Source organism: Rhinatrema bivittatum, chromosome 1, assembly GCF_901001135.1.
Source record: "Rhinatrema bivittatum chromosome 1, aRhiBiv1.1, whole genome shotgun sequence".
NCBI classification, from domain to species: Eukaryota; Metazoa; Chordata; class Amphibia; order Gymnophiona; family Rhinatrematidae; genus Rhinatrema; species Rhinatrema bivittatum.
The window spans coordinates 653,833,497-653,853,207 of record NC_042615.1 but is presented as its reverse complement, the minus strand read 5'-3'; the positions used below and the strand labels follow the sequence as shown (position 1 = coordinate 653,853,207).

At 43.8% G+C, this 19,711-nt stretch overlaps 1 protein-coding gene across 4 annotated transcripts in view; it reads left to right on the top strand.

Moving 5' to 3' along the window:
- Positions 1 to 19,711, top strand: part of SLF1 (SMC5-SMC6 complex localization factor 1) — a 358,950-nt gene that overhangs the window by 110,039 nt on the left and 229,200 nt on the right. For 3 of the 4 annotated variants that reach the window (XM_029573211.1, XM_029573221.1, XM_029573239.1), the window contains 3 exons: positions 620 to 782; positions 2,297 to 2,446; positions 17,079 to 17,135. In XM_029573211.1, the coding sequence (XP_029429071.1) occupies positions 620 to 782; positions 2,297 to 2,446; positions 17,079 to 17,135 (370 nt within the window). The remainder of the gene's footprint in view (positions 1 to 619; positions 783 to 2,296; positions 2,447 to 17,078; positions 17,136 to 19,711) is intronic. The other variant, XM_029573230.1, reaches the window with a different exon arrangement.

Genomic DNA, 19,711 nt, shown 5'->3' with positions numbered 1-19,711 from the left:
AATATGTTTTTGTACTTTCAGTCTTAAGAATCAGGTGATTGTTTTGTTATGCCTGTTAAAGGCTTTTTGTTTTGTATTTGTTCACCTTGAGTGATGTATCTGGGAAGGCAGCTTATAGCCTAGTGGTTAGAACAGCAGGCTGTGAACTAGGGAAATCAGGGTTCAAATCCCATTGCCCACTTCTTGTAATCTTTGGCAAGTCACTTTACCCTCCATTGCCTCAGGTACAAATTTAGAGGCTTATTTACTAAAGATTTTCTCCCATGTTGTATCTATGGGAAAAATGCTTAGTAAATAGGGCTCTTAGATGTGATTCTCTGGGAATAGGGAAATACCTACAATACTTGAATGTAATCCACTTTGAAGTGCCAAAAAGAATATAAATCAAAATAAATAAATGTGTATATGCGTATACTCTGATGTTCAAGATGTCCATAAAACTACTTTCATTTTAGGCAAGCTTCCCAAGCACTGGGTTGAGAACCTCTGATTTAGTGCATGAAACAGCTTTTCTTTAAAACTTTATACTGTAAAGTTTCTGATATGCTCTATGATGGCTAATTTCTTACATAATTTTTGTATGTTATATATAATATATCCTATCTGTGTATTTGTTTAGAGTTTTGCTGGCTGGAAAGGCACATATATATTATCACCAAAACATAGAAGGAGAAATTACTCATGTATTCACGAACAATAGAAGTCTTAGGGCACAGCAAGAGAGGAAAGACTTCAGTGCACCATATTATCCCATACAGTATCTTGGAGAATTCTTACTGGAGGTAAGACTCTGACATTCCTTGCACACTACATATATTTTTCCTCTGGTAATTTTTGTATTTGCATATCCTTGCATTTCTTCACAAAATGCATACATGTTTTCTCCTGCATCCCTTTTGATAAATGGGCCAGTTACTACAATTACTCTTCTTGAAGAAAAAAATGATTTCCCTTATAGTCTTTGCTTTGTTTCTCTATCAAGAAGCAGAATGAATCAGCCACACAATTGGGTGATATCATTCTACTATACCTGTAACACAGGTCGATACAGTAAGGCCGCGTTAGAAAGAGTGCGGCAGTGCCGGGCGCACCCTCGTTTGCCCCATGCACTGTTCTGATCACATACCGCTCGATACTCTATTTAAATTGCTTGCAAATGCAAGCCGCATCTGCGAAGCGTTAGGCCCGCACAACCCATTTTACTGTATAGGCGCTTAATACAGCGCCTATACAGTATCCTGGGTGCGCTGGTACCTGTCATTTCAACTGACATTTGAAATGACAGGTACCAGGAAGTGGATGGTTCCCCCCCCCCGCCCGAAGCAGGGCGAAAATTAAAACAAAAGGGAATAAAGTGTAAAAAAAAGTAAACTTACTGGCGGGAGGCGGGAGCGAGTTCATCGAGGCAGGAGCCGGCGGGCGCGCGTTGATCCAGGCGGCGGCAGGAGCCGGCGGGCGGGTGGGCGCGCGTTGATCCAGGCGGCGGCGGGTGGGTGGGCGCGCGTTCATCCAGGCGGCGGCGGGAGCCAGCGGGTGGGCGTGCGTTCATCCAGGCGGAGGGAGCCGGCGGCGAAAACGGCCTCCAGCATCCCCCGCCAGCAGTGAATGAATGCACGCCTGTGTACGCCCGTGCAATTTCGGCGCTCAAGGCGTGATGTCACAACGCTTGACGTCACGGCATGTGACGTCGGCGTTCGGTAATGCACTGCTTAATGCTCTGTTCTTTAAATTAGTGATCTAGTCTCTCTCGTAGAGTAGACATCACTGGCTGTGCCATCACTTCGTATTACTTAAAGCAAGTTTCTTACCTACTCTAATCCAGAGATTCTTAAGCCCTTGTGAACTAGGTAAAATAAACTAAGTAGCAAGTCTCAAATATTCTTTGAAAATTCCATATACTGCATATAATCCTTAAAAGATAAACTGTTAAAAGCTTACATCCTAAGCAGCTAACTTTGAGCTTTAGATAATTAAATTGGAAAGTTAGGCATCTAAGTAACAACAAAAGCCAGTTTCTGTGCACCTGAATTTTTGAACACCTAAATTTATGTGCCAACATAAGTGCTTCAATTTAGATACTGTACAATTGTGCTAATGTTAGATTTCTAATTTGCCAAATATCTAGATATTTAACTATTTATCTGTTTGTTTATGTATCCAGTCTTATTTCCATAAGGAGATTTAGACATCTAATACTATTTGAAAATCTACCCAATTTTTAATGTGTGCAAACTTATGCATCTGAATTCTAATTTAGATTTACTACCCTTGACTATTTTTTTTTTGTCATGCTCAGAACACAGTACGAAGAAATTCGGAAAATAATTTGGTGGAGTATCTCTCACCTGTTTGTGATCCACTGGAAAGGAGATCTAGAGATGATTTGCTGAACATGCAATTTGCTGAAATGAAAATTACATTAAAGCAACATATATGCTTAGCCCAGGTAATAAATGAGATAGTGCAGTTTAATTTGGAAATAACCAGATACTAGATTTTATATTAGAAAGTAGTTTGCGCAGATCAGTGTTTAAAGATTGTGTAAAATATTTAACTTGTACTTTGTAAGGGCCCTTTAAACATATTAGCATGTTTAAAATATGTTTCAGGCTAGATTCATACTTTATATGTGGCCATATATGAGGACTTTACTAAATGCAAAACATTGAATCTGGCAGTGACCTATTTTGAACTTTTTAAACAAATAAATTCCTTGTATGTGATCATGTATTAACTTGGACTTTTACAGGGTAATATTTGTAATAGCTCACACAAGAAAGTTGGTAAATGCACACCCAAGTTTCACCAGTTTTCAAATCAAACTCACATACTTATTTATTTATTTATTTAGAAACTTTTATATACCGGTATTTGTGGGGACATCATACCGGTTCACATAGTAACTGAAAGATTGGAAAATACATTGCAACAGGGGAATGTAACTAGGCGGGGGGTAGAACAGAGAGGCAGTAGGAAGGATAGGGGAACAAGAAGGTAATAACCAAAACAATTTACAATGAAAGTCTCCTTAATATAAGGAGAGGGTGGTCTCCTGAAAGGGGACTACGAGGGGGAGTGGAAGGAGTTATTCTGTGTAGGCATGGTTGAACAGAAGAGTTTTTAGTTTCTTTTTGAATTTAAATGCACAGGGTTCAAGTCGCATGTGGACAGGTAGTGTATTCCAGAGAGCGGGACCGGCAATAGAGATGGCACGGTCGTAGGTGGAGGAAAGATGAGTCAATTTCAAGGATTGAACATGTAGGGTGCCTTTGTTGGTGGATCTGGTGGCTCGGGTGGACAGGGGGGCAGTGAAAGGGAGGTCGAGCCAGTTGGAGTTGTGGGTGTAAATGGACTTGTGAATTATGGTCAAAGTTTTGTAGTGTATACGGGACATTATGGGGAGCCAATGTAAATCCTTGAGGATAGGGGTAATATGGTCATGTTTGCGTGTGTTTGTAATGAGTCTTGCATTAGCATTTTGCAGAAGTTGGAGGGGTTTTATAGAAGACATTGGGAGCCCTAAGAGGAGGGCATTACAGTAATCTAGTTTGGAGGTGAGGGTGGCTTGGATCACTGTGCGGAGGTCATGGGCGTAGAGCAGGGGTCTGAGTTTCTTTAGTACATTGAGCTTGAAGAAGCCAGTTTTGAGGATGGAATTGATGTGAGGTTTCATACTTAGATTGGGATCAAGAAGGACTCCGAGGTCTCTAACGGAAGGTTGAGCTGTGAGGAGGTTAGGTTTAGGGTCGTTAGGCAGGAGGTCAGGGGGGTGCGAGGAGATGTGGAGGAGTTCCGTTTTGTTGGTGTTGAGAGCAAGCTGAAGGTTGGTGAGGAGGGCGTTGATGGCTGCAAGGCACTTTTCCCAGTGCTCCAGGGCGTCAGATATGGAGTTGTGAATGGGAATGATGATCTGTACATCATCAGCATAAAGGTAGAATTTGAGTTTAAGGTCAGAGAGGAGTGAGGTAAATATTGAATAGGGTAGATGAGAGAGATGAGCCTTGCGGGACTCCTTGTTGTAGGGGATATGAGGCAGATAGGTTGTTTCCAATTTTAACAGAGAACTTTCTGTTAGAGAGATAGGATTTGAACCAAGCTAGAGCTATTCCTGAGATGCCGATGCTTTCTAGCCATGTCAGGAGGTGGTGGTGGCTGATGGTGTCAAAGGCCGCTGATATTCAAGAAGGGCGAGGAGGTAGCTGTGGCCTTGTCCCAGACCTCTGAGAAGATAGTCAGTGAGGGAGAGCAGTAAGGATTCGGTGTTAAAGTGCTTCCTGAATCCAAATTGGGAGACATGGAGAATATCATGGTTTTCTAGGTAGTCCATGAGTTGTGAATTTACCACCTTTTCCATAAGTTTGGAGATAAAAGGGAGATTGGAAATGGGGCGGAAGTTGGAAGGGTCTTTCGGGTCTAGGGAGGGTTTCTTGAGGAGGGGTTTGACAACAGCGTGTTTGAGAGAATCTGGGACTATCCCGTGGGTGATGGAGCAGTTGATAATCTCAGCTATGGTGCTGGATATGCTGTTGGGAATGGCTATTAGCGCTTTGGTGGGAATGGTGTCGTTGGGATGAGAGGCAGGCTTAAGTTTTCGAAGGAGGCCTGTAATTTCTTTAGAGGAAGTAAGATCCATTGTGGCCATTGAAAGTTGGGACAGGGAGGGGATCAAGGGTGGGTTAGTAGGGGGGGAAGGGTTGGTGGGGGAAAATCTGGAGAGAAGGTTGGAGATTTTGCTTTGGAAATAGTTGGCCAGTTCTTCACATTTGGCCACGGCCTCGGAATCTGGGATAGTGGGGGGGACAGGGGTGGTGAGGCTGGCGACGTAGGAGAAAAGAACTTTGGGGTTGAAATTGTAGTCATGGATTTTTTTACCATAGAAGTCTCGCTTATGTTTGAGGGTAGACTGTCTATATGTGTGTAAGGCTGTTTTGTATATGGAGGAATGTTGCGGGGTTGGGTCCTTGTGCCATTTTCTTTCTTTTTGTCTGAGATTGCCTTTTAGGGTTTTTAGCTCCTGGGTGTACCATGGCTTAGAGGGTTTTGCTGCGGTGTTTATGATACGTAAATATTCACTATGTAAATATTAACTATTTAAATATTTAAATATTTAAATATTAACATGTAAATATTCACTGTAAATGCGTTTTACTATGTAAATATTCCTGTCCCTTTTCTCTTTTTTCCTCCTATCCCAGTTGGTAATTTCCTTGTTCATTGTAACTATTATTTTCTGCACCAGTTCAATTACCCTAGTTCTATGTTTATTACACGACTTGTTAAATGTAAACCGACTTGATGCAACCTTTGGTCGTGAAAGCCGGTATAGAAATTAATAAATAAAATAAATAAATACGTTCGGAGATTGGGCATAGTTTGTTGGCAATGTCTTCTGTGAGGCTATGCCAGGATGCTAGGGCTGTGTCTGGGTCTGAGCAGATAAGCCTTGGTAGGGATGAGGCTAGTGCGTCTGTTAATTCGTCGCTAGGGCAGGTTTTTCTGGAAATGATGATGGTTTGAGCAGAATGGTTAATTGGGAGGGGTTTCTTCAAAGTGAGTCGGCTTTCAATGAGGTAGCGGTCAGACCAGGGCACTGGGGTGCAGGTGGGTGGGTTGGCGGTCTGGAAGTTGGAGTTAATAAACATTAGGTCCAACATATGACCAGCTTATGTTCACTCTGAAAATTACTACACTAAACTACCTACATGCAATTAAACCTGTTAATTTGTACAAAGAGATTTTTTAGGACAATTTATGCACATACTTTTGAAAATGCAAAAGTGTGCACATAAGCTAAAAGCCGTCTGCTTTATCTGTGGAAATCACTTGTTATAAAGTTGCCCGCCCAATAAGTGAGTATAATTTTATATATATATAAAAAGGTGAAAGAATCCATCTGGAACTGAGAGGGGAGATCCTTGATCGGGAGACACACCCCCTCTGACATCACTGAGGACTGTGGAGGACATTAAACGGCGCCAGAACACCGGGTGCCTGCGCACAGGGATGCCACACACTATCACCACCGGGCTCCCTAAAATAACTAACAGTGATGAGAAAGACAGAAAGAAAGAAAAAAAAGGTGAAAGAATCCATCTGGAACTGAGAGGGGAGGGGCGGTGTGTGATCCTTGATCGGGAGACCCGCCCCCTCTGACGTCACTGAGGACGTTAAACAGCGCCAGAACACCAGGCGTCGCGTGCCGTGCGTCGCGCTTCGCAGGGGCGCGACAAAGCGGCACTTCCCTTTGTGCACCCCTTCGAACATCCCGTAGTGTTAGCCATTCCCCATGTTCTTTTATATCCCTTGTTAACAATCCCCATATTTAAATGTTTAATGTATTTGACAAAGGTAAAGCATGAGTTCCTGCAAATTTTGTTTAAATGTAAACCGATGTGATATGTAAAATCGAACACCAGTATATAAAAATAAATAAATAAAACATAAAATAAATCTGTGGTTGAAATACTAGCTCAGCTGCTTTATCTGCAGAAGTAGGTTTGAAATTTACCCTCCATGTGTATACTTTCTGTATATACACATTCTCCCAGGACAAGCAGGGTGGTAGTCCTCACATATGGGTGACGACATCAGATGGAGCCCTATCACGGAACACTTTTATCAAAGTTTCTAGAACTTTGACTGGCACACTGAGCATGCCCAGTATGCTACTAACCCTGCATCCTGCAGGGGTCCCCCTTCAGTTTCTTTTTTCCATGCAGCAGTTGCCTCGCAGTTCTCACAATTTTTTCCTCATGGAACTTTTTTTCAGAAAATTTCAAAATTTTTCCCCGTTCCGTGGACCCCCATCGACCCACGCTAACGTCGGTCAGTTTACCCCGCTTCTTGCGGTTGATTCCCGGCGGTGTTTCCATCGGTACCCGACGTCCACTGACCGCACGCCGCCCTTTTTTCCAAAATGGCGACTGGTTTTCGGAAGTACCCCGAGTGTTCAAGGACTATGTTCATTATGGACCCTCATGATATCTGTATCTTATGCTTGGGGCCTTCCCACGACATCCAACGTGCACTAGTTGTGCCCAAATGACTCCAAGACACCTAGAGAAGATGGAGCACCTGTTCACTTCTAAGCTCTTGACTCCATCGACTTCAGCCAAAAGTGCACCAAGTTGGAAGCTTTTCTCTTCATCCACTCCTTCTCCAGAGTATAGATAAAACATAATAAATGTTTAAAATATGAAAACACCTTTACATAAACACACAAAAATAAAATAACAATGAAAACCCATTTCCCTTTCCCCCCAACAAACATCTGCTGCACAAAATATATATATATAAAAAAAATTGCTGTCCTCACTTATTTGGATATCACCTTTCCGGGTTACAGCAACCACCCAAAGTGGCGAACAGCAAATATATAAATGATATAAAAGGAAATCTAGGATAGGATTGGAATGTAAATAGGTGAATCCTTGGGCCGATGGCAGATGACAGCGCCCCCAGTAGGATATCCTGAGAGGGCTAGGCTTGGGTATGGAGACAGACACAGATAGTTCTTTTATTAGACAGGTTAGTAGAACCACCAGAGGTGGCAGTAGTGAGCTGATATGTCCGGCAGGGCTGAAGTCCCTCAGGTACTGGAACTGTGATCCCAGGGTTGCTGAGCTGTAAAGAGACTGTAGATAGTGAATAGGTATACAGAGATACAATCGGTGCTGAAGAAAATGAAACCATCATCACACCCTTTTGATCAAATCCCCTCCAAAATGCTTCTTCTAATCCCTGATACCATATCAAAAACCCTAGCCGACATCATAAATTGTTCCCTGTCCCAGGGTATCTACCCAGACGACCTTAAAACAGCCTCAATCAAACCACTCCTAAAAAAACCGAACCTAAATGCCAGTGATCCTAACAATTTCCGCCCTATTTCCAACCTCCCATTTATAGCTAAAGTTATGGAAAAATTAGTGAACACCCAACTATCTAATTACCTAGAGGATCACAATATTCTGTCCCCAAACCAATATGGTTTTCGCAAAGCTGCAAGCACCGAAACGCTACTTCTCTTCCTCATGGACTTCCTCCTCTCCGGCATTGATAAAGATCAAACGTTCTTATTAATCCTCCTTGACTTTTCGGCTGCCTTCGATATAGTCAACCACCACCTCCTGCTAAAACAGCTGGCAAACATAGGAGTGACAGGCTCAGCACTGACCTGGTTTAAAACTTTCCTGGAGAACAGAGGATACAAGGTAAAAATTCATAATAAAGAATCCCATTACTTTCCATCCTTCCTAGGGGTTCCACAGGGTTCCTCTCTTTCACCCATGCTTTTTAATGTCTACCTGCTCTCACTCTGCCAACTGCTCACAAAACTAAACCTGAAACACTTCCTCTTTGCAGACGATGTTCAGATCGTGATCCCTGTAAAAGAATCCATTACGAAAACATTAGAATACTGGGATAGTTGCCTAATAGAAATCAAACACCTCCTCACCAGCCTAAACCTAATACTCAATGCTTCGAAAACGGAATACCTGCTTATATCCCCGGAAAACAATAATACATCCTCAAAGCCGCCAACCCTCCTTCAAACCTCTCACCTAAGAGATCTGGGAGCCATCTTAGACAACCGTCTCAACCTTAAACCTTTCATCAACCAAACCACCAAAGATTTCCTCATCAGCTCCACCAACTAACATGCTAGCCCAACCCCCATCTCTCTCCAACATCCCCCGTTCAGGTCCTACACCCAATACCCTCCCCTTCTAATGATTCATACAATTTTGTATATAACAAGTGTACATATTTCTCCCTCGAATCCCAATTCATATCTTATCCCCCTGTGTCTGTTTGCACCCTCCCCCTGCCCCCCCATTTGTCTCGACTACCCCCCTCCATCCCTCCCTTTAGTTATTTAGTTATTTATTCTGTTACTGCGTTTATGTTATACACCGTTCTCTGTAAAGGCTACGCCTATATATCTTTTGTTGTAAGTTACTTGTAAACCGGCACGATGTGCAAACGGTTGCCGGTATATAAAATTAAATAAATAAATAAATAAAAATAAAAATTACATATCCTTAAAAGAATAAAGCCGCTCTTCCACACGCAGGACTTCGGAACAATTCTTCAAGCAATAATCTTCTCCAGGCTAGATTATTGTAATTCACCACTACTGGGCCTCCCAGCTTCACATACCAAACCTCTACAAATGGTGCAGAACACAGCAGCCAGAATCCTTACAAATTCCAGGAGAATCGACCACATCTCCCCAATCCTTAAAGACCTTCACTGGTTACCGATCCACTACAGAATCATGTACAAATCCATCACCACCATATACAAGGTCATCCATCAACATACACAGCTCAAACTTACAAATTCCCTTCAAAAAACACATGTCCGCCAGACCCATCAGGGAATCTTACAAAGAATCGCTTCAGGTACCACACGCCAAAACTTACCAATACAAATCACTCAGTGTCAGAGTGTTCTCAACAGCAGGCCCACCTTTATGGAACTCCATCCCAGCTGACCTGAGACAGGAACTCTGCCTCCTAACGTTCAGGAAAAGGCTGAAAACTTGGCTTTTCAAAAAAGCCTTTCCAAGCCTTGATTAAAATCCTCACCCAACAGCAGAACATAAGAAAATGCCATACTGGGTCAGACCAAGGGTCCATCAAGCCCAGCATCCTGTTTCCAACAGTGGCCAATCCAGGCCATAAGAACCTGGCAAGTACCCAAAAACTAAGTCTATTCCATGTTACCATTGCTAATGGCAGTGGCTATTCTCTAAGTGAACTTAATAGCAGGTAATGGACTTCTCCTCCAAGAACTTATCCAATCCTTTTTTAAACACAGCTATACTAACTGCACTAACCACATCCTCTGGCAACAAATTCCAGAGTTTAATTGTGCGTTGAGTAAAAAAGAACTTTCTCCGATTAGTTTTAAATGTGCCCCATGCTAACTTCATGGAGTGCCCCCTAGTCTTTCTACTATCCAAAAGAGTAAATAACCGATTCACATCTACCCGTTCTAGACCTCTCATGATTTTAAACACCTCTATCATATCTATCATATCATAAATAAGAAACCACATAAATAAGAAACCACTAACCACTAACTTCTCTGTCATCTCCATTACCGTGTTATTAATGTCATTTGCTATACAGCTGTACTATATTGGAATCGAGTTTGCTACACTGTAAATATTATATTGGCATTAATTATGCTACACTGTAAATACTTTACTGCTCAGTTATCTCCCCCTTTTTTCTTTTCCAGATCCCAGTTATTTACTTCCCTGTTTTATTGTAACTATTTCACTCTCTTAACCATGCTATTGTTACTGTGGTTTGAGTTCTCTCTACCTTACACTCATTGTTAAATATAAACCGGTTTGATGTGATTCATGTCATGAAAGCCGGTATAGCAAAATAAAAATAAATAAATAAATAAAATAAATAGACAGGGTATGCTGTTTACATAGCCAGTACTTAGATGATAACTCATATAAGGTCTTGAGAAAGCTCAATAACTGGAAAGGGTTAGGCCCTCGAGGAGCGAGTACCTGGTTCCAGGGAAAGCTCTGAGAGAGCGATGGTAACTCACAATTGTCTGTATCTGTAACAGCTTCCAGGCAGTAGAGAATCTTCAGTGTGTTCAGGCACATGGGCCCTCAAGGAGCGAGTACCGGTTCCTATATGCCATCTGAAACAGTAACTCACAAATGTCTGTACCTGCAATAGCTTCTAGACAGTAGAGAATCTTCAGAGTGTTTAGGAACATGGGCCCTCGAGAAGCGAGTACTGGTTCCTATCTGTAATCTGAAATAGAGAAAAGAGAGAGAGAGGCCCCCGAGGAGCAGGTACCTCTGGTAAGTCCGAGGAGGCAGAGCAGCGTAGAGAGAAGCGGGTCCAGATGAATCCCCGCTATCAATTCTCCTTGCTAACTCGCATCGTAAGCGTAAGTGAAGACCTTTTATGTTGGAAGCAGATGACGTCAATACAGGGGAACGCCCCTGAGGTTCGCGCCCTTGCTGGTACATACTTCGGAGTGCGCGCGCGTGCCCTACATCATCAGGAACATGGCGGATCCGCAGCGTCGAGCCGGTCCGGGGACGCCGGAGAGAGGCGGCATGGAGACGCCACAGCAGCAAGCCGTCCATCAGGCTCGGAGGGAGTCGCCATAGAGGTAGAGAGGGTGGAGCGAGGGCGAAGAGTAGCCACGAATGCAACACTCACATGGTTCTGCAGTTTCTCACAATTTGCTGCTGTTTTAACTACTCTAAACAATTTTGTGTCACTTGTAAATTTGGTCACTTCACTCATTCCTTTCTCAAGATCATTTATGAATATGCTAAGTAGCTAAATCTTTCCTTCTGCCTCAAATCTACATCTCATTGAAAATAAAAGAAGGATATGCGAAACTAATGATCCTGAGAAGACTAAAACCTCTACTAACGCTAAACAATTTCCGCACAGTTCTGCAGGCAATGATATTCGCAAGTACAGACTACTGTAACTCACTACTTTTAGGACTACCACAATCTACAATTCGGCCACTACAGAGATTACAAAACTCAGCTGCTAGAATTCTGACTGGCAAAAAAAAAGAATGAACACATTACAGGAACGCTCGCTGATTTACACTGGCTCCCAATTGAACAAAGAATCCAATATAAGGCATTATGCATAATACCCAAACTAATCCACGAGGAAAAAGCTGACTGGCTTAACACTGCACTGCGTGTACATGTCCCGCAAAGAAACCTAAGATCTGCTAATAAGGCTCTACTAACTGTCCCCTCTTTCAAAACATGGAAACTCTGCGCTCAGTCAAGACCGCAGTACAGCCAGGAGAATTCCTCACGTCCTTAGACTTGTCAGAAGCCTACCTGCATATCCCGATCCATCCGGATCATCAGTGCTACCTACGCTTCAAGGTTCTGGGACGCCACTTCCAATTCTGGGCTTTGCCCTTCAGGTTAGCCACGGCGCCGCGGACCTTCACCAAGGTGGTCGTAGTGGTAGCAGCGGCGCTCAGACGGGAAGGAATCCTTGTCCATCCCTACCTAGACGATTGGCTGATCAGGGCGAAATCACGAGAGGAGAGCCATCGGGCAACCAACAGAGTGATCGCCCTTTTGGAAAGCCTGGGATGGGTAGTCAACCTCAACAAGAGTTGCCTACAGCCCTCCCAATCACTGGAATACCTGGGAGTCCAGTTCGACACCCAGGCAGACAAAGTCAGTCTCTCTACCAAGAGAAGATTAAAACTTCAGACGCGTCTCCGGTCCTTGATGGGAGCCAGCCGGCCCATAGCTTGGGACTATCTGCAGGTTCTCGGCCTCATGGCATCCACCCTGGAAGTGGTACCCTGGGCAAGGGCCCATATGAGACCTCTACAACGCTCCCTGCTCTCTCGCTGGAGCCCCCGCTTCCAGAATTATTCCGTGCATCTACCTCTGCCAGCCAGAGTGCGGACCCAGTTACGGTGGTGGTTGCAGTCCAACCACACGAGCAGGGGGTCGAAGATGTCCTCCCCCACGTGGATTCTGCTCACCACAGATGCCAGCCTGAGCGGATGGGGAGCACACTGCGAAGAACTCACCGCACAAGGACAGTGGAACAGAGAAGAGTCAGGTTGGAACATCAACCGTCTAGAGACACGGGCAGTCCGGTTAGCCTGCCTGCAATTTGCTCACAGACTGCGGAACCGGGCAGTCAGAGTGATGTCCGACAATGCCACCACGGTGGCATACATCAACCGTCAGGGCGGAACCAGAAGCCGACAGGTATCCCTAGAGATAGCCCCGCTGATGACTTGGGCAGAGGCGAATCTTCAGGACATCTCCGCCGTCCACATTGCCGGGAAGGACAACACCACGGCAGACTTCCTCAGCAGAGAAAGCCTAAATCCGGGGGAATGGCAGCTGTCCCCCACAGCCTTCCAGATGATTGTGGATCAGCGGGGGATTCCGGACAAGGACTTACTAGCGGACAGGTCCAATGCTCAAGTACCCAGATACTTCAGCCGCAAGCGAGATCCGTTCTCTCACGGGATCGACGCCCTGGTTCAGCCATGGCCAGGGACCCTGCTATACGCCTTTCCTCCGTGGCCCCTGCTGGGCGCGCTTCTCCACAAGATTCAGAAGCACCGGGGCCTAGTTCTTCTAGTGGCACCAGACTGGCCAAGAAGACCCTGGTACCCGGACATGAGAAGACTACTGGCAGGGGAGCCCCTTCCCCTGCCTCCTCTCAGGGACCTGCTACGTCAAGGTCCCATCCTCCACGAGGATCCGGCTCAATTCTCTCTTACGGTCTGGCCATTGAGAGGGCTAGGCTGAGGAAAAGAGGTTACTCGGAGCCGGTGATAGATACACTCCTCCGAGCTTGCAAGTTTTCCACATCCCTCACCTACATAAGGATCTGGAGAGTATTTGAAGCCTGGTGCGACACTCATGGCACCAATCCACATGCGACTACTATCCCTATTGTTCTGGATTTCCTGCAGGATGGGCTTCAGAAGGGTCTCTCCCTAAGCTCCATCAAGGTTCAGGTGGCTGCGCTGTCTTGCTACGGTCCCAGGAGGGATGGCAAGACCATTGCCACGCACCCAGATGTCTCCCGCTTCCTGAAAGGAGTCAAGCACATTCGTCCGCCACTGAAGTGGCCAGTGGCCCTGTGGAACCTCAACCTTGTTTTGGATTTCCTTGCGGGATCCACCTTCAGACCCCTTCGGGGCCTGTCTCTCCGTTCTCTAACTTTGAAGATGGTGTTTCTGCTGGCAGTGTGTTCCGCACGCCGCATCTCAGAGCTACAAGCGCTGTCCTGCCGTGATCCCTTTCTCAGAATCACTCCTGAGGCTATCCATCTTCGCACAGTTCCCTCCTTTCTACCTAAAGTAGTCTCACAATTTCACCTCAACCAAACCATATCCTTGCCTACCATGGCGGGTTTGAAGAAATCAGAAGAAGGACGTTTACTACGCCATCTCGACATCGGCAGATTGCTGCCCAGATATCTGGAATTGACACAAGAAGTACGAAAGACGGACCATCTGTTCGTCCTGCACAGCGGGAAGAAACAAGGAGAAGCGGCCTGCTGGATTAAAGAAGTTACCAGAGCAGCTTACGTAGAGGCCGGGAAGTCACCGCCTCTACAAGTCAAGGCTCATTCTACCAGAGCCCAAGCAGCATCTTGGGCAGAATCCAGGATGCTGTCGCCTGCAGAAATATGTAAAGCGGCGACATGGTCCTCCCTCCATACCTTCTCCAGGTTCTACCGTCTGGATGTCCAGGCCAGGGAGGACACAGCATTTGCGAGGGCAGTTCTACGCGGTCCTCAGGCAGCCTCCCGCCCAGGCTGGGAGTAAAGCTTTTGTACATCCCATTTGTTCTTAGTCCATCTGGCTACATGCTAGGAAATGTTGAGATTATTTACCTGATAATCTCCTTTTCCTTAGTGTAGACAGATGGACTCAGCATCCCGCCCAGGCTGCCGATATACATGGGTTTCACCGATTCCAGGTAGGCCATGTCATTTTCTTACATAAGAGCGTCCCCTTTGCCAGGTGTCGACGCCTTCCGGTTGTGAATGCTGGTGGTCTCCAGCTCCTATCAATCGGTCAGGGGAATCCTGTTTCACTAATTAATTGATCGTCAGTACACATACATCCATAACAGCTTTTGCAAGGAAGATTACTGAGTTGCTACACTTCCTGTGGGGGTATATGTACCCGTGCTGACGTCAGATCCGTCTCCAACTGCTAGCACGAGTACACTATACCCATTTGTTCTGAGTCCATCTGTCTACACTAAGGAAAAGGAGATTATCAGGTAAGTAATCTCAACATTATCTCATCACATCTTTGTGATGAAAGCGGCCTTGCAGTATTGGCTGAAACAGACTTGGATGTGGGCCTCCCTCTGCAGGCTCAATGTTATCAAGTAATCCTGTCCACCGATGCCTCAACTAGGGGGTGGTGATCTCATACCAGCGCAGCTCAAACTCAGGAGTTGTGGTACTTGGCAGAGTGTCATCACCAGACCAACCTCCTAGTGGGTTATTGGATACTCATTAAAGGTTTCCTCTCACCTTCTGGCAGGAAGGAGAATCTCAATCAAAACAGACAATCAAGTAGTCATGTTCTACGTAAACAAGCAATGGGACACAGGCTTCCTTGCCCTCAATCACAAGGCCCTCTGATCTGGAAGTGGGCACTCAGCCATTGTGCTCTTCTGCAAGTAACATACCTTCCAGGAGCTTTAAACACTCTAGTAAACCGCCTGAGCCAAGTCTTTCTACCATACAAATTGTCCTTGGATTAGTGAGTGGAAGACAGTTTATTTAACTTCTAGTGTAGGCTGAAAATTTGATTTGCTTCAGACAGCAACAAGAAAGTCAAAAGGTTTTGCTCAATAGTTCATTTCAGCTCTCGGTGCTTTTCTGCTACACTAGGATGCTGGTCTTCTATATGCATATCCATCAAGGACAATACAGAAAGTACTTAAAATCCTTACAAGAATGATTCTCATTGCTCTGGCTTGGCCAAGGCAGTTGTGGTTTCCCTACCTCATCTAGTTGACCAAGCAGCCTCCAATTCCACTGGGGAGTTCTCTGTCCCTCATTATGCAGGAGAATGAACAACTCTGCCATCCAAATCTCTCCTCTCTGACTTCATGGCATGAATGTTGAACATACATTAGTTTCATCCCTGCTCCTTACAGAAGAAGTGGAAGACTCCCTGATCTCAGCAGGACTCCTTCAACTAGAAAGTCGTATATCTTCAAATGGAAAAGATTTCCGGCCTAGTAACAGGCTGATTCTCTGGATCCATTTGCTTGTAGCCCAAAGAACTCCACTACTTGTTTTCCCTTTCTTCATCAGTACTATTGCATGCCATCAGCAGCAGAAGGAGCACCAATCTCCATTCATCCTTTTGTATGCAAATTTATGAAAGGATTGTAGTATTCTAAACTTCCTGTGCCTTAGGATCTTAATATTATCTGAGCTCACCTTTTGAAGCCTCCATTTGTACCACTGGAGTCGGCTTCTTTAAAATTCATGTGGAAAGTGCTGTTTTAGATAGCTGTTATGTCTGCTCGACAGGTCAGTGAATTACAAGCACTAGTTTCTTATTCACCATAACGCCAGTTCTTTCATATCAGGGTGGTGCTATGTACTTGCCCTAAGTTGCTTCCAAAGGTGATGCCGGTTTTTCACATCAGTTAAGCCATTAATCTCCCTATCTTTTTTCCAAGACCTCATGCTCATGAAGTCAAGAAAGCACTTCATTTCTTGGACTATAAAAATGCTTTAGCCTACCATTTGAGAATTTCTTAACCTCAATCTTCATGTTTCTCATTTGGATATATATTTTAATCCTAATAGACTGGGAATAGCTATTGCCAAGAGAACTCTATCAAATTGGCCAGCAGACTATATTGCGCAGTTTTTTACTAGTTGGCCTACAAATAACAGCTGTCAAAGCTTATCAAGTGAGAGCCATGGTGACTTCAGTGGCTCACCTAAGGACCACTTCTTTTAAAGACATCTGCAAAGCTGTGATTTGGTCATCTGTGTACACCTTTGCATTCCATTACTGTCTGGACAGCAGGTCAAAAGATGACAGTAGTTTTGCACAAACAGTTTTGCACAATCTGTTCATCCAGTAGCCCATTCTCCACTGGTAGGGCCGGGTTGCTTATTCAGTAATTGCTCCATTGTGCAAGCGTTAGCTTGGGACTCTCCATACATTATGACTAAGTCATCCCTGCTTGTTGATGGAAAAAGCAAGTTTGCTTACCTGTAAACAGGGTTCTCCGTAGACAGCAGGATGAATTAGCCCATCTCCCTGGAGAGTTGACTACTTCACTATGCTTCTAAGTCTGAAATAGACTGAGGGCTCACGAGGCAGCACATGCACAGGAACCACTGTGCATGTTCAGTAAGACTTTTACTAAGCTTTAAGAGATGGATCTGTTCAGCACCATCAGATGATGTCTCCCACATGTTATCGCTAATGCATCATGCTGTCTACGGAGAGTTCTGTTTACAGGAAATCTAATTTGTTGTACAGTTAAACATCATTCTTTTGCTGTTTTTCAGGCTTTTCACCACAGATATGTGGGCCCAGGTATTACCCTACATGAACTGTATTTAAAGGTAAGAGATTTTGTTTCCATGTATATTTTACTTTGTTTCCATGAAGCTTTTTGTGTAAGAACAGAGCAATATTTTTTTCTTCCATCAGGAACCTTCTACTTCCACGCATTCACTTTATAAAGCTCTAAATGTTGTATTTCTTCCTGTCACCTTCAGACTTGCTCTATATGCTTTGGAAGGCAGAGCTGCCCTCTGCAGGTTAGTCCATACAGTAACAGGAAAACAAGCTACAAGGAGCACAATATAGGTTCACTTCAACGATGCACCAGTTTTTAACAATGTTTTTCAGATGAAGCCTCAAACTTTAAGCTTCAAGTATCAGACAATCCATTTCACCAATGTATATATCTCCCTCTTTGCAGGCTGCTGACCAGCACTTTTCTCTTAAACTTAAATGGTTCATTTAAAAAATAGTCTTTTCTCCTGATGGTAAGTCTGCCTTTCTATAGCCTGTTGAGCCCAATCTAGTCCCAACAAGCAACTCATCTTAAAATTTGTTTGGTTCTCCAAAAGTAGTTGTGCCTTTCTGCAGCCTCTTGTAACCACATTGATCTATTTAATAAACAGTTCATTAGGAATATAGTCTCCTTGAGAAACCATTTAGGATCCTCTTTTTCTGCATCTCAGAACACACAGAGTCTACTTTGGTCATTTTTTAATTAGGGATTTAATAAACCTCGGGGCAGGTAGAGCTTTGTCTTCAGTCGCATTAACACTTTATTGAGGTCTTTCATGGAAGAGTTCACAAATGTTATTTATTTATTTATTATTTATTTAACAGTTTTATATACCGAATTTCTTGTAACAGGATTACAAATCAAAACGGTTTACATAATAACAATAACAGTGCCTCAAATATTGCTATTACATAAAACAGAGGAATACAGAACTAGGATCATGAAACTGTTGAAACAAACCAGGGTATATATATATATATATATATATATATATATATATATATATATATCGAGCTATGATACATGGCTGGTAGAGAATGGTTAGGTTAAGACCATGGTATTGGCAAAGGGCCTTGGGAATTGGGGCTAAAGTAGGACATATAGCATTTGACTGAATCGAGAGAAAGAAGGCAAGAGTCAATGAGTTACTGGTGATAGAGTTGATTTAAGATCATCTGGCGTATGATTCAGCAAAGGCCTGCTTAAACAGCCAGGTTTTGAGTCTTTTCTTAAATGTGTAACTGTCCAGTACTTTAATTTGGTATCTTATACATTTTCAAGCAGTTCATTCAGCAGGTTGATGCAGTGCACTTGTTGAATTAATACAGGTTGGAGCTGCTTGCTTTAGTAAGAAGTCAGGTGGTTAGAAAATATAAACATGCTGTAAATTTAGGATTTCCTAGCATGTAGCAGATGGACACAGGACCAATGGGTATAGTGTGCTCCTGATAGCAGTTGGAGACGGAGTCAGATTTCAATCTGACGTCAGCACTACATATACCCATGCACGAGGCTTTGCTCTCCAGTTTTTTCCGTCTCCATAGCAGTTCGTGACTTCACACACGCTTGCACAGTGTTAGAAAACCAAACTCCAAATTTAAAGAAGAAACAAAGAAAAACTTACCTCCAAAACGAGCCCCGTTCTCCTGCAGTGATACCTAAGGGTCCCTCCTCCAGTCGAGATCTCCTGAGGTGATTTCTGAGATCCCTCAGAAGTAAGCCTTGGTCCCGACATGGACTTAGCCACTCCCTTTTCCCAGGGGCTGAGAGGCAGCCTCGGTCTGGTAGCCGACCCGGCTTGGACTTAGCCCCCTGAAAAGGGAGCGGCTGAGAGGCAGCCTTGTGTCTTGTAGAAGGTGTACTAGCAAATTGGAGGTCTGGCTGTTAATACAAATGTACCACAGATTCTTTAATATATCTGCCTCAAGAGTACGCTATCATGGGTGGCTCTGCAATCACAGTATGTAGTTGAAGAATTTTCCAATGTTTGTGAATAGTAGATACAATGAATTTGGCTACATGTGAATAACATACACACTATCCTGGAGTTAGGGGGCTCTTCATAATCCAACAATAGCCACTCACATTCTGCATTTAAAGCTTGTTTGTAAGCTCTTTATGTAAGATAATGAGTATCCTCTTGCCAAGAGACGAGCACTTAGGTCCTGAGCATGAATCAAGAAATCTGTCTTAGAAGAACAAATACAGCATATATGTAAAAATTGTCCAATAGGCAATTGGGTTTGCAATCTAAATGGATGAAACTTGTAAAACTTCAGCAAGTCATTCTTCTCCATTGGTTTCAGATATAGTGATGTACCTAAATTGTCATGTTGCTTGTAATTCAAAATGTCCAGAAAGGGAATGGCCATTTGTTGTTTTTTTGTTGTTGTTGTTGTTTTTCTTAATATTGTTTTTATTATTTTATATAAACAAAGAACAATATACAATTATGCAACTGCACATCCCATTGAACAATCCTAACACATATATAAATTCGATAAACACAAAACCCCCCAATTGAGCCGCCCCACCCCATCTATCTCATCCTGCCATAAAGCGAAGTTAGACTGGTGAGATTGACAACAGAATCATCTTAGGTTCATATTCTGAGCCGTA